A 13,905-nucleotide genomic window follows, 5' to 3' on the forward strand; every position below is an offset into this window, starting at 1 on the left:
TGTTAGGTTAGTTCTAGACACAGACAAGACATCCTCTAGACTGAGCATAGTAGCGCCCCTCTGCCACAAATATACGGTAGTTTTACTCCATTTTCGAGTCAGTGTCTCTGTGTGACGCCCGTGTCTTTGAACGGGCCAATCACGGCACGGGACTCGCTCACCTCGTCCCCCGCACCCCAGTATTTTTGGCAGCAGCGGTTTCATCATGGTATAATAATATACTCCGCCTGGTACTCTTTTCCCGTCTTTTCTAGGTCACCTGACTGACACAAGCCTACGTCATCATGCGACAGCGCTATATGATAATGTGCGATAGCGCTATATATAGCGGCCATGTTATTGTGACGTAGGCCTGTGTCACTCTGGGAAGAGAAGACCATGTTTTATTAGACTATGGGTTTCATGAAATATTGCTCTAAACTCCGTCTAGAGGATTCCTATTGTATGGTTGTAGATGGTCTAGTAGCAGCGCTCGGCCTTGCTGGGCCCGTGCAGGGCGGCGTGCTCGGCCATGCGGCGCTCCAGCTCGGGCCGGAAGTGGCGGACGAGCCCCTGCACGGGCCACGCCGCGCCGTCCGCCAGGGCGCAGATCGTGTGCCCTGGAATAACAAAAAAAAGAGTTATAGTTGGTCAAACCAATTTGTCAGTCAGTGAGAACCAGGAAAACTATACTCATACTTTTGGGTGCTAGTACTAGTGTACGACAAAGACAGTATGATTATCTCTGTCTATGCAATCATATAATATATATATACACCGTGTTTTTTTTGTTTTCCGTTAATTTCAAGGGTGCATTCCTGAGCTTAAATCAAGTAACTTTCTCAAAGACACCAATATTCTAATTAACTCCATTTCGGAGATAATCAATAATTAATTTTTTTCCTATAAGGCCTCTACAAGCGTGTACACTTGCCTTAGGGCCGGTTTACATATTGATTAGTGTTTAGAATGAGTTCATACATTTGCTACTAAACTTAAGTACAATCTCGGTCCATCGATGTTCGAAATGACATTGATATGTCACAGATTTCAATTGTTTGGTTGAGTTAAATGTAATGCCCGTGTTACAACAACGCTATATGCTACATTTAATTACTTTTAAAAATTATTTTTTGTTTTAAAAAAATCAAAAAATTATTATTTTTTTAATTAACTGTGCTATTTAGTTCTCTTAAACGTTCTTAATCATACCCCGAAGTTAACGGAATTCAATAAAAACACGGTGTATAGGACTGTCTAGTTTCAATAAACGAGACAGTCCTTTGACAAACTATAAGTTATCGTTCACGCTCCGTAGCGTAGCGTAGTCATCTCGCTCTATCACTCTTCCTAGGGGTTGTGCACAAATCACGCGAGGTGTTTCCGGCTACTTTTTGACCCCCCCCCTCCCTCATACTTGGTGACTCATATTTGGTGTCCCCCACACAACCTCACGTGTATTTTTTGAATTTTTTTCATTCGACCTAATTTTAAAATAAATAGTATTGTATTGTATATAGAAAATCTTGTTTATTTTTGTATTTCGCTGTAGCGCTGTTGTAACCCTAATTGAGTTAAAACACACACGTGTGATACTAGGGCGCTTCACGGGTTACCTTTATACAAATAATCTCACCTTCAATCTGTTTGGAAAGCTCCCACAGCATGTCGATTTCTTTCGGGGAAGCGTTGCCGTCAACGAATCTGAAAAAAGGTCATTACATAATTTATAAGTATTTCGACTGATCATACCAATCTAAGGTTGGTATTCCAACTTACCAATTTCTTTGTCCAATGTGAATTGCGTCTCACTCTCTCATTAAGCAAAATGTGAGACGCAAATACACATTGGACCAAGATATAGGACCGATAGAATACCATCCTCAGGAATAAAAAATCCGCTTCAGTCACGGATTAAGTGAAAAAAAAAATTCATGACACTCTTGTTGCCACAAGTACAGTCTCCTGAACGCACAGACAAAACATCCTCCAGACTGAGCATAGTCGCGCTACCCCCTCTGCCACGCATACGGTAAATTTACTCCATGTACGAGTCGAAACTGTCTTTGTGTGACGTCCGTGTCTTTGTACGGACCAATCACGGCACGCGACTTCATTCACCTCGTCCCGCGCACCCCCGTGTTTTTGGCATCATCGGTTACATGAAATAATTTCTCTAAACTCGGTCTAGAGGATTCCTAGTCTATGCCTGAATGTAACCACTCACGGGTTACAGAACCCAGGTTTTATGCTATTCTAAATAACCAAACATACATTTCCATGGCGACCATGTGGGAAAGAGCGTCCCCAAAGTAGACCCCAGATGCGTTGGGACGACGCCATCAAAAGGACTGCGAAGAAGAAGTGGCTGCAGATCGCACAGAACCGTGACGAGTGGCGTAAAGGAGGCCTACACCCGAAGAGAGAAGACAGAGAGAGAGAAAGAGAGAGTTAGAGGGAGTGAGAGACAGGGGGAGGGAGAGAGAGGAAGGGGGAGGGAGAGAGAGGAAGAGGGAGAGAGAGGGAGAGAGGAAGAGGGAGAGAGAGGGAGATAGAGAGAGAGATATCCATGGTAGTCTCACTCACCTGTATATGATCTTCTTCATCCACCCCACCCCCTCGCGGCACGGGGTGCACTGTCCGCAGGACTCGTGCGCGTAGAACATGAGCAGGCGAGCGATGGCCTTCACTATGTCGGTCTGTTTGTTCATCACGATGATGGCCGCCGTGCCAAGGGAGGTCTGGGCCGCTACTAGGCCGTCGAAGTCCATTAGAACTGTCTCGCATACACTGGAAAATAAAAGACATTGCTTCAACTTCAATTCATTACATCTAGTATAGTCCGTAGATCCGTAACTGCTAATCCTTTGTCTATTGTTAAGTAAAACCACACTTGCTACTTACCTGCAAAAAAGGGTCTTAATTATTCTAATTGGCACCTGAGCGCGGGCTAGTCCAACGCTCAAAAAACCAGTGTAGGTGCGCGCTCCGATATCGCGCCTTCGTTACGCATCTCGATGACACATTTTAGACTGGTTCTGTAGCGTTCGACTCGCCGGCACTCAGTAACCGAAGTACGTATTTTTTATACACTTAAATGCCGGCGTGATAGCAATATGGGCCCTGTGACGGTCTTGAAGAGAACTTGTTATATAACTTACTCTTTAGGAATCAGCGGTGTAGAAGACCCTCCAGGGATAACTGCCAACAGATTATCCCAGCCTCCAACAATGCCTCCGGCATGTCTCTCAAGCAGCTCTCTCAGAGGGATGCTCATCTCCTCCTCGACGGTGCAGGGAGTGTTGACGTGTCCGGAGATGTTGAACAGCTTGGTGCCGGAGTTACGCTGGCGGCCGAAGGAGGCGAACCAGGAGCCGCCGCGGCGGAGGATTGTCTGGAAGACGGAGAAAAATATTGAATTTATTTAGGGGTAATTATTAAGGCGTGTCTCCATATTGCGCGGCAAACTATCGAACATTGGCTCGCGAGGCAGCCGCGCGCAATGGATACCGGGTTGGCTCGCGAGCCTACTCGATTAGATCGCGTTCATGTTTGCCGCGCAATATGGAGACACGCCTTTAGTTACTTCAACTTTTACACAGTTAAAAATGCCATTATTTTATGGTTTCCATCAGCACTTTACTGAATGGTGATTTCCGAAAGAAAATGCACCTATTACTGTGTGTTGTTTTTTAAATATAAGTGTGCATAAAAGGCATTATTATTCGAAACTCTTCATCTGTTGCTTAATTTTGTAGCTCTGTACTGTACTGTATCCTGCAGATGTTGCTATTATTTAGATATTTAATTCAGGCAACAAGGCCCATATTACAAATACCTTACAGACTAACAAACCATAATGTATTTTATAAACTTAAAACTAAACACTATTTAGTCGACAAAACGGCCATGCCGCTATGCCGTCCTTCCTGTCTTCTTCCCTTCACTGTACCTACAGGTGGCCAACTTTTCGTGCTTAACATTGTGACCTATTTCTTTGTCACAGAAACCGTTCGCCACAGTATAAAATGCAACTTACTGGTGCAACAGCGATAGTCTCCACATTATTGACCGTAGTTGGACAACCAAAGAGCCCAACATCAGCAGGGAACGGGGGCTTCAGCCTCGGCTTGCCCTGCTTGCCCTCAATGGACTCGATGAGCGCGGTCTCTTCACCGCAGATGTAGGCGCCGGCGCCGCGCTGGACGAATACGTCGAAGTCGTAGCCGGAGCCGCAGGCGTTCTTGCCGATGAGACCGGCTTGATAGGCCTGGAACAAATTATTTTATTTTATTTATTTGAGGTTTACCAACAGATACAACACTACAGAAATTACAGATAAAAGCTAAAAGTACATGAATAAGTGTCTATCTAATTATAGGTAAACACGACATGCGTTTATACTTAATACATATCTAATTAAGACCTAAAGTACACAACTTTGACACCCACCCCCTATCTTCAGTTACCAGTGAACAATTATCACCAGTGTTTAAGTGATAAAATGTTACATCATCCCAATTTTATTTTAAAGGGAAAAATGGAAAAAAATTGAAACAGCGCAGAGCCAGAAGGATGATTGGCGACAAGAAGCTAACGGCTAAGCTTCAGTCTTTGGCCCATCGGCGGAAAGTCGCCAGCCTGTCGGTATTCTACAGGTTGCACTTCGGGGAGTGTGCCCAAGAGCTACACGAGCTCATTCCACCGTCCCCATTCTACCATCGGACTTTTACACGCACGGCCGGTTTCCATCCTTACTTGGTAGATATTCCACCAATTCGCACGAAGCGCTTTGCTTCTACTTTCCTTATGCGCACTGCCAAGGAATGGAATTCCTTGCCGGCGTCTATATTTCCGTGTTCTTATAACCCGGCAACCTTCAAATCAAGAGTGAACAGGCACCTTCTGGGCGAGTTCGCTCCATCGTAGGCCACGTCTACGCCTCGGCTAGTCTGTGGCCATGAGTAAGCCCATTCAAAAAAAAAAAAAAAAACAAAAATCCTGTTCATAAAGAGAAAAAGATTCTATCAAGATTGGGTTTATCCATTCCTTCAGAATCAATTTGTCTTTGTTTATTGCAACCCAATTGAGCAATCATTGTATGGCATGATGATAATTTTTCCAGAACAATGGAATCCAATTTGCTAATTAAGCTACAAGATTAAGTGTGTAATGATTATTACTATTACTAATGATTATTGACAGTAATTTCTCTATTCCACTGGTAAATACTATGCAATCTGTCAGTCATAGCCTACAAAGGACCAACTTAGGTTAGTACAATCACAGACCTGAATATATGTACAAAACAGGCTTTAGTCCATCAGAGGTGTCCATCAGTGGCGGAGCTTCCATAGAACTCGAATCCCATCGGCTTGTCTGATATTCAGGCTTTTGGGCTATTTTCTTTAAACTTATGAAGAAAAGGTAGGGCAACTCAGCTATGGCTTGCCTACGTACAATCTAGACGCGCCGCCACTGATGTCCATAGAACAGGAAAAGCCATTGGCCTTAATCAAGTCTCCTAATGAATACTAATTTGTCATACATAATATGATGTAGAGTTGGGGAAACCAAGCCCGCGAAAACCTATAACCTTTATCATATTTTCTCATTGGTTAAGAGTTTGTCTAAGCTAACTTTCTACAGAATTGACCAGAATAAAGTTTGGAATGTCATAAAAGGTTTTCTCTTACGTCAGCAATAGCCACCTGCAGGTTGCTAGCCTCATTGTAAAACTCTCCTCTGATATAAATATAGGCAGCCTGTGCACCCATACAAGCCCCAGCGATCAGGCAACCCTCGACCAGCTTGTGCGGGTCGTGACGCATGATCTCACGGTCCTTGCATGTGCCCGGCTCACCCTCGTCAGCGTTCACTACCAGGTATTTGGGGCGGCCGTCGGAGGGTTTATTCATGAAGGACCATTTCATACCAGTGGGGAAACCAGCGCCTCCGCGGCCACGGAGACCTGAGGTCTTCATTTCATCTGGGAAATTAAGAATTTATGTAAGTTAAATTGGAAGTACAGACTGCTTGGTCATCTAAATATGCAGTGAATAATCCACCAATAAAAGTCTCCACCCAGTCAATAAAAATGGAACTTATACTCATAAGGCAATTTATTAAGCTACTTACTGACAATCCAGTCAGTGCCCTTTAAGATGATTTCTTTAGTCAAGTACCAATCGCCGCGACTCAGGGCGCCCTTCAACCGCCAATCGTGTCGGCCGTACAAGTTAGTAAAAACCCTGTCGGCATCCGCCAAAGGCCCATATTTCGCCTTTTGTGGCGGAGCCTGCGTCTGCTGGAACCGCACGGGCACATTGTTGACGCTCACCAGCGGCCCAACTACACCTGGAAAACACCACAAAACGTCAACATTATGTAAGATTCAGCACTACGCACTAAACTGCTACGGTTTCACAGAGCGATCACAGAGGTTGTGACTGCCCTAGAAGCTTCTACTGAGGAACCGAAAGCTTTGCTTTACAGTTTTGAGTCTATTTACCCAGGTGAGCCTTCGTTCCCTGAATAACTCGCGCTAGTGCACCAGCCATTTTTACAAAACTGACCAAAAATCAGAGAGCTGTCATTCCAAACATATGCTAAGGACTTTTCGGACTTTTTAATAAGTTTCTCTCGTTCAGATACAAGTTTTTTGGCCTAGTCTAGGCGTTTATAACAGTGATTCAAACATACCGGATAAGGAAATGACTACCCGCGTGAGCATGGAAGATGATAAGCGCCCTCCAGACTATGCGCGTGAATCGCGGGCGAAGCCGCGAACGCGAGTGTGGAGTCTAGCTGATATGCGAAATCGACTCCAGACTCGCGTTCGCGGCTTCGCGCCGCGATTCGCGCACGAGTGTGGAGCGGGCTATGCAGTTATAATTAAAATTTACGCGGGCTTGTATAGTATTATTATTGTATAGTGATTATATGCTCTCAGTAATGTGTTGGTTGTTCTAAGAACCGTTATTGTATGAATAGTTATAAGATTATCGAGGATGGGGGGGAGGTGCAACGTTTAACAATTTAATAATGTCGTGTTATACTAAAATGAAGACATTCATGTTCAATTATTAAACTACACCATGACTACACCATGGTTAGCTATTTAAATGGTAGTATTTGTGAACACATTTTAAAGGTAAAACGTTTATTATGAGTTTTTTCGGAGGTATAACGATATAGGACTTACCATTTTCCCAACAACGCTATGTGGTGAACAAAGGTAGGTATTGCATTTGTATTTCCTATAACCGCGAGATAATTTATTTCAGCGACATTTCTTCTCGGTTTTTCTTGAATTCTCCTTCTGTCATAGTTTGACCAGAGCCAAAGACTATCATAGATACGATAACATCAAAGTAACAAACCAGCCAGCATTCGCGCTTATCAAGGAGGCTCTATCTAAGCAGTAGTCCAAAGAGAATAATAAAAATATTGCAGTAGTCCTTCAGTTACTTCAGTAGTCATATCACTGGATCGACATACTTTGAATATAAGGCACTTCCCTTTGATACGAAGTGCCAATGTTTGGGCAGGTTTAAGTTTCTAAAGCCGCAGATCACAAGGGAATGTGCGTGAAATGGAGGAGGAATAATACTTTCAAAGTTTGAAGACTGTTGAGTGGAATAAAACTACTAAAACATCGAATTTTTAAATAATTTATTTCATTTAGAAGAAATTGCTATTAGTTAGCACCAGTTTTACTTTTGTAACTGTAAGTCTGTAACAATAACATTGTAAATTATATTGCACATCAACTAATCGGTGCAAAAATTTTTCAAACACTACAACCCTAACTTTCCTAATCATTAACATTTGAAGATGCGGTAGGCGACTAGCTACGAAATTATTTTCGGGTGCTTATGAAAATCCAGATTTTTGATATTATTAGAAGCAGCGCTCTGCTTTACTTGGGCCGCAGCAGCAGTTATACTCTTGAATACGGCGCTCCAATTCAGGTCTGAAGTAGCGGATAAGACCCTGGATCGGCCAGGCAGCGCCATCAGCTAGTGCACAGATCGTGTGCCCTATGAGAAGAAAACAAAATATGGTTTTCTGTAAAGTCGGTTTACGGACGATAATTTTGCGTGATAACGTCAGAAAAAAACATTGATGAAAAATTGCATACTTTGGCCGTAACGTTACCATGGAGGTCTGTCCACCACGTGATACTATTTCGTGCATGTTACCGGTGTTCATCGTTTTATAGGACGTTATCACGTCAAAAACAAGTTATACTAGAGCTACTGGTTATGTTAAACGACTCCATTAAGTCCCTGTTTCTTTTCACCAGCAGCTAATCATTTTTAGATATTGTTTATCTATCTTAAGATTTATGTGAAATTCACCTTCAATCTGCTTAGACATTTCCCACAGCATGTCGATTTCTTTCAAGGCAGCATTTCCGCAGACAAGTCTGTGTAAAAATATAATATGAATAATTACAATTTTATTAAACATGGCTTAAATTACGTGTTAGTCTATTTCTAGTTACATTAACGTTTCGGAACTGCTAACATAATTTATTGATTGAGATGAGACTTTTGAAGGATTAAATGTCTATATCGTGGCCTGATTATAGATTTTTACCATTTCAGGTTCCTGATATGCCAATAATGCTATCTTAAAATTTATCACTTCATGATATGGTTAGATTATGCTTGATTTTTCATAATGTGACCAACTCAGGATACCACGCATTAATTGTAAGATCTGGCCACGACATCTATGAAATCATTTGCTGGGCATTAAAGGCACTTTACCTCGATGTGCCAACGAGCTCTAATTTAGTCTTTACCTTTGGAGAATCTTCTTCATCCAGCCTACACCCTCGCGGCATGGCGTGCACTGGCCACAAGACTCATGTGCATAGAACGTGAGCAGCCGATCAATGGCTTTCACTATGTCGGTCTGCTGGTTCATAACTATCATCGCTGCTGTGCCAAAAGATGAATTCACCGACATTAAGTCGTCGTAATCCATAAGTACTGTATCACATATGCTGGAAGACAAATACAAAATCATTATTCTGTTTCTGAATGAACCCAATCTGAAACTTAAAGTGAGTTACATATTCATTTGGATATAATCTCACCCCCCAGCATGACGATCAAGTTTCTGCATTCAAAGTTAGGACACCTCTGCGCTTTTATTAATGGATTATGATCAAATTAGCTATTTTTTAAGATCTTACTGTTTAGGTAAAAGAGGACAAGATGATCCTCCAGGAATAACCGCCAACAGGTTATCCCACCCCCCCAAAACACCACCGGCGTGCATTTCGATCAACTCTCTGAGTGGGATGCTCATCTCCTCTTCGACGGTGCATGGCGTGCACACGTGTCCTGAGATGTTAAATAGCTTGGTGCCATGGTTACGTGGTCGACCGAGTGACGCATACCAGGCCCCACCGCGTCGGAGGATCGTCTGAGGAGATTATTTATTTATTTATTTAAACTTTATTGCACAGTAAAAAAATTGTACAAAAGGCGAACTTAATGCCAGAAGGCATTCTCTACCAGTTAACCCTCGGGCCAAACAGAGAACAAGTATAATAGGTGCAAGAAAAATTCAGAGAGATTCAGTAAATTCTATGACAATCAATCTCTAGATGGAACGAATGATTAAAAAGGTGGTTATGGTGATAAAACGATGTAGTCAGCTTTAACAGAGAAGAACAAACGGGAAGATCATTAAATTGACAACAGGAAGTTATTAAATAAAGTTTTGAGTAATATTAAAATAGGAACACTTTCAACTTACTGGTGACGAAGAAATAGTTTCCACATTGTTCACGGTAGTAGGGCACCCGAACAGACCAACGTCTGCTGGGAAGGGTGGCTTCAGCCTTGGTTTACCCTGCTTGCCCTCTATGGACTCGATGAGGGCAGTCTCCTCGCCACAGACATATGCACCAGCGCCGCGGTGTACAAACACGTCGTAGTCAAAACCAGAGCCGCAAGCGTTTTTACCTATGAGACCCGCTTGGTAGGCCTACAAGAATTGTAACATGTGGGATAAAATTGACCGGAAAGGAGACTAGCGCCCATAATAATTGTTCGTGTGTATGTTTTACTGTTCGTAGTTTGGGATGAACAGCTTGGGACTTCGTGTCGGAAGCCGGTGTTGCTCGAAGGCTTGGGATCTACCTCTTATTTGTTCTATTTTCTAATTGTCTGATGATGGTTGTTTCAGAGTGTGTGTTACAGGCAAATAATAATGACAAGCAGTAGTTACTACAGCAGTGATGAAGGATATATTTCTGTCGTTTTGAGCTGAGTCTTACCTCAGCAATCGCCATCTGGAGAATGTTAGCTTCATTGTAAAATTCTCCTCTTATATAAACATACGCAGCATGTGCGCCTATAGCAGCACCAGCGAGCAAGGCCCCTTCAATGAGCTTATGGGGATCATGGCGTATGATCTCTCTGTCTTTGCACGTGCCAGGTTCACCCTCATCCGCATTGATTATGAGGAATTTGGGACGACCATCAGATGGCTTTTTCATGAAGGACCACTTCATGCCAGTAGGGAAACCCGCACCACCCCGACCTCGAAGGCCTGAAGTCTTCATTTCATCTAGGAAATTAAGAATTTTGATGTTCATAAGCAGTGGCCCATTTTATAAAGCTACAAGTTACAATTTACAAGCGGAAGTCTCTTTCTAACCCTATGTTTTAGAACGAGACTTCCGCTTGTAAATTGTAACTTGTAGCTTTATAAAATAGGCCACAGGTCTCACTGTGTGAATGTATTGGATTAGGAACTAATATTTAAAAATACTAACTGATAATCCAGTCAGAGCCCTTCAGGATGATTTCTTTAGTCAAGTACCAATCACCCCGACTTAAGGCACCTTCAAGTCGCCAGTCGTGCCTACCATACAAATTCGTAAAAATTCTGTCGCTGTCACAAAGCGGTCCACCCCGCATTTTTCCTGTCTGCTGGAATCGCACCGATAAATGATTGACGATTGCGACCCGGCTAAAAACACCTGAAATTATATGAAGGCCATGAGGTCACTCATAGTTTGGCCCAGGGCTGTCTCATTTCAAACAGACCAAGAGAAACATACTGTCTCTGTCTTACGCTAGTACTACCCAAGAAAGAGATGGGTGAGTATAATACTATAATACAATACAATACAATATCCCCATACCATGATAAATAGTCATGCAAGGTGGCTAATTATAATTTCTACTTACCTAATGATGCTTTTGTAGTCTTAATTATTCTTGATAGCGTTCTAGCCATGATAAACAATAATCTAATAATCAAAACCACGATAGTTCAAAAATTTACAGCAGTGTCAAAATATTTGTCTTTGCCACGAATATCTCTAGTTTTGCTCTATATCGACCAACGATGTGGAAGCCAGTTATTTGGCCTGAACATATAAATTTGAGCGTTTTTAACAGCAACATAAACGTTCTCCTGGAAAAAAGTGACACAATGACTCAATGACACTTTGACACGAGATGACAAAATGACGTTGACGTTGACGGGGAAGGGAAGTGTAGTGTTTTGAAAATTTTATTTTTTGAGGAGTCCGGACTGTTTACATTTGTGTGTAAATTTTCTTAGTATTATTTAAATACGTTGCAATACTTGTGTAGACAAGCGGAACTAGTTTATAAAATATAAGGTTGAAATGGTGTTCCTTAGTACGTTTCTTCAATATTATGGCATCAGTAGCATCTTATCACATTATATTTTTACTGTTGTGGTATTATTTGACGAAATATTATCAATATAACACTAATTCAGGTTTCTATTATCTATATTACTAGCATTATCGCTCATTCCGACTGTCTTATTGTGCAATAGACATTTTCCACATTTTTTAAATAACAAGTTTTTTTTTTTACTTTTAGCCAAAGTTGTTAAAGCCATGGCTTCAATACCACCGGTCACTACTCTTTCAAATCGGGTGATTAGGGTCCTTGGCTGTAATCCAGGACATATGACGCTACAGGGCACAAATACTTACCTCATTGGTACAGGAAGCAAGTAAGATCTTATTGTGTTTTACAGTGACCTTTGATCCATGTGTATTAAAGTCAATGCTAGTCACTTTGTTTGCTTGAATATAAAAGGTTCTTTAAATAAAATTATGCCCTACTACTGTTTTCAATCATGGTCTTAAAACAATTATAACTAAGTTTCGTTGGTCTGGCTAAGTTATGTGACAAATTATATTAATTAGGTCTTACAACATATGTTTGCTTTTATTCATGTATTGTTCACAATGTTAAACATATAAATAATGTATTTTTTTTTATTTAACTTTCTTTTTCAGCCGGATCTTGCTAGACACAGGAGATAAAGATGTAGAAGAATACCAGAGAAACTTAGCCAATGTCCTGAAATCTAATAAAGTGAACATAGACCACATAGTTGTTACTCACTGGCACCATGACCACATTGGTGGAGTGGAGAACTTATATGGGACTATTGCAAGTAAATATCTACTTGTCTGTATATCATTCTACCATTACTCTTTTGGCCACCCCAGACTGCTCCATATAAATAATTGAGTGGCATTTATACTGTAAATTCCATAAAGACATTCATGCTTTTTAACACATTCACTGCCAAGAACACTTATGTATGTTTGTTTTGTACTGGAAACGGGGAATCTGACACCAAAAGTGTTAAAAACTTAAGTAGTAGGGCCTGCAAACTTGTATTCATGTATTGGTGTATAAATCTTAACATGCTTTAATAATAAAAAAAATCTGATCATTACTGTTAGACACTTAGAAAACTTCGAATGCTGGTGAATCATTTTTCTTTGGCATTATATCATACTTACGGAGATTGTATCAATTTCAGATCATGCCAAGATATGGAAGCACAAAAGGTCCCCAGAAGACGCACCGGACATGGAACTACCCCCCTCAATACCCCTCCAATGGCTCTCAGACGGCCAAGAACTGACTGTAGAAGGAGCCACCATCAAAATACACCACACACCCGGCCACACAACTGATCATGTCATAGCAACTTTGCTCGAGGAGAATGTGCTGTTTTCCGGAGATTGTATTCTTGGCGAAGGCACTGCGGTGTTCGAGGATTTGTATACTTACATGCAGAGCTTGAATAAGATACTGGATTTGAGGCCTAGTGTTATTTATCCGGGGCATGGTAATGTTGTTGAGGTATGTTCTTGAGTTATATACTGAGTTATGATTTTGCTATTTATTCATCATTTTTCTTTCACATATGAGATTTTTTCCTTCCAATTTAGTCTTTACTTTTTGTTGTGTTCTGTGTTTCTAAGCTTTTGTGCTTAGATCGGATAAGGAATGGCTGTTAAAATTAAAAGTAACTTTTTTATATTAAAAAAAAGAGTAATAAATATTCTTACAATTTTGGTAAAAAGAATGACAGACTCCTGAGAACATTCAATATTTTAAACTATTAATTATTTCTTAAATTATCTTACAGGACCCAATCCAAAAAATAGAATACTACATATCACACAGAAACCAAAGGGAAAGGCAAATTTTGGACGCACTGAAAGCAAATGCAGAGAAACAACTCACAGAAATGGATCTTGTCAAAATTATATACACAGAGACACCAGAACATTTGTGGCCCGCCGCTGCTTACAATGTTAACCATCACTTGACTAAGCTTACTAAAGAAAATAAAACTAAATGTGTAGAAATTGACGGAGAGAGCAGATGGCAGTACAATAGTGAGAAAGATTGTACATGTAATTTATAGAAAGAAGGTTTTTACATGTTACTGGCGGTTTACATTCTCGTACGAGCCACGAGACGCGAGTGTAAGCGGCGGGGTCGTGGTTCGGCTCGCGTGGAGGAGCGGTTTTTTGGGCACGAGTCAAAAGGGCTCGCGAGCTTGCGTTTACACTCGCGTTCGGCTTGTCATTTGGTTATAAACCTT

At 41.4% G+C, this 13,905-nt stretch overlaps 3 protein-coding genes across 4 annotated transcripts in view; 1 reads left to right on the forward strand and 2 right to left on the reverse strand.

Annotated features, from left to right (window-relative positions):
• The window catches only part of LOC134663515 (NADH dehydrogenase [ubiquinone] flavoprotein 1, mitochondrial-like), a 219,710-nt gene extending 213,111 nt beyond the window's left edge, over positions 1–6,599 (reverse strand). The window contains exons 1-8 of one of the 2 annotated variants that reach the window (XM_063519904.1): positions 6,491–6,599; positions 6,118–6,336; positions 5,676–5,968; positions 4,019–4,249; positions 3,141–3,373; positions 2,566–2,769; positions 1,616–1,683; positions 458–599 (exon numbers count right to left, since the gene is read on the reverse strand). In XM_063519904.1, the coding sequence (XP_063375974.1) occupies positions 460–599; positions 1,616–1,683; positions 2,566–2,769; positions 3,141–3,373; positions 4,019–4,249; positions 5,676–5,968; positions 6,118–6,336; positions 6,491–6,539 (1,437 nt within the window). In that variant the 5' untranslated portion in view covers positions 6,540–6,599 and the 3' untranslated portion in view covers positions 458–459. Of the gene's footprint in view, positions 1–453; positions 600–1,615; positions 1,684–2,565; positions 2,770–3,140; positions 3,374–4,018; positions 4,250–5,675; positions 5,969–6,117; positions 6,337–6,490 lie in introns of those variants that run through there. The other variant, XM_063519905.1, reaches the window with a different exon arrangement.
• A 1,276-nt stretch (positions 6,600–7,875) lies between these two features.
• LOC134663517 (NADH dehydrogenase [ubiquinone] flavoprotein 1, mitochondrial-like) lies at positions 7,876–11,247 on the reverse strand. Its single transcript, XM_063519909.1, has 8 exons — positions 11,199–11,247; positions 10,781–10,987; positions 10,280–10,572; positions 9,757–9,987; positions 9,188–9,420; positions 8,792–8,995; positions 8,343–8,410; positions 7,876–8,021 (listed from the first exon to the last, which is right to left on the reverse strand). The coding sequence occupies exons 1-8, from the start codon at positions 11,245–11,247 to the stop codon at positions 7,882–7,884; spliced, it is 1,425 nt and encodes a 474-aa protein (XP_063375979.1). The 3' UTR covers positions 7,876–7,881.
• A 260-nt stretch (positions 11,248–11,507) lies between these two features.
• LOC134663531 (beta-lactamase-like protein 2 homolog) lies at positions 11,508–13,789 on the forward strand. Its single transcript, XM_063519926.1, has 5 exons — positions 11,508–11,657; positions 11,868–12,003; positions 12,293–12,453; positions 12,829–13,154; positions 13,444–13,789. The coding sequence occupies exons 1-5, from the start codon at positions 11,645–11,647 to the stop codon at positions 13,723–13,725; spliced, it is 918 nt and encodes a 305-aa protein (XP_063375996.1). The 5' UTR covers positions 11,508–11,644; the 3' UTR covers positions 13,726–13,789.
• The last annotated feature ends 116 nt before the right edge of the window (positions 13,790–13,905 follow it).

The sequence above is a fragment of the Cydia fagiglandana genome, chromosome 4, assembly GCF_963556715.1.
Source record: "Cydia fagiglandana chromosome 4, ilCydFagi1.1, whole genome shotgun sequence".
In the NCBI taxonomy this organism is placed as follows: domain Eukaryota; kingdom Metazoa; phylum Arthropoda; class Insecta; order Lepidoptera; family Tortricidae; genus Cydia; species Cydia fagiglandana.

Excerpts from the sequence above, each read along its gene's own strand:
- LOC134663517 (XM_063519909.1), bottom strand. The coding sequence starts at position 11,247 with ATGGCTAGAACGCTATCAAGAATAATTAAGACTACAAAAGCATCATTA. Across the intron at positions 8,996-9,187 it reads TGTCCTCTTTTACCTAAACA|CATATGTGATACAGTACTTA; the intron begins GTAAGATCTTAA and ends TTTGTCTTCCAG. Across the intron at positions 8,022-8,342 it reads AATGTCTAAGCAGATTGAAG|GGCACACGATCTGTGCACTA; the intron begins GTGAATTTCACA and ends TTCTTCTCATAG.
- LOC134663531 (XM_063519926.1), top strand. Across the intron at positions 12,004-12,292 it reads CTCATTGGTACAGGAAGCAA|CCGGATCTTGCTAGACACAG; the intron begins GTAAGATCTTAT and ends TTTCTTTTTCAG. Across the intron at positions 13,155-13,443 it reads GGCATGGTAATGTTGTTGAG|GACCCAATCCAAAAAATAGA; the intron begins GTATGTTCTTGA and ends ATTATCTTACAG.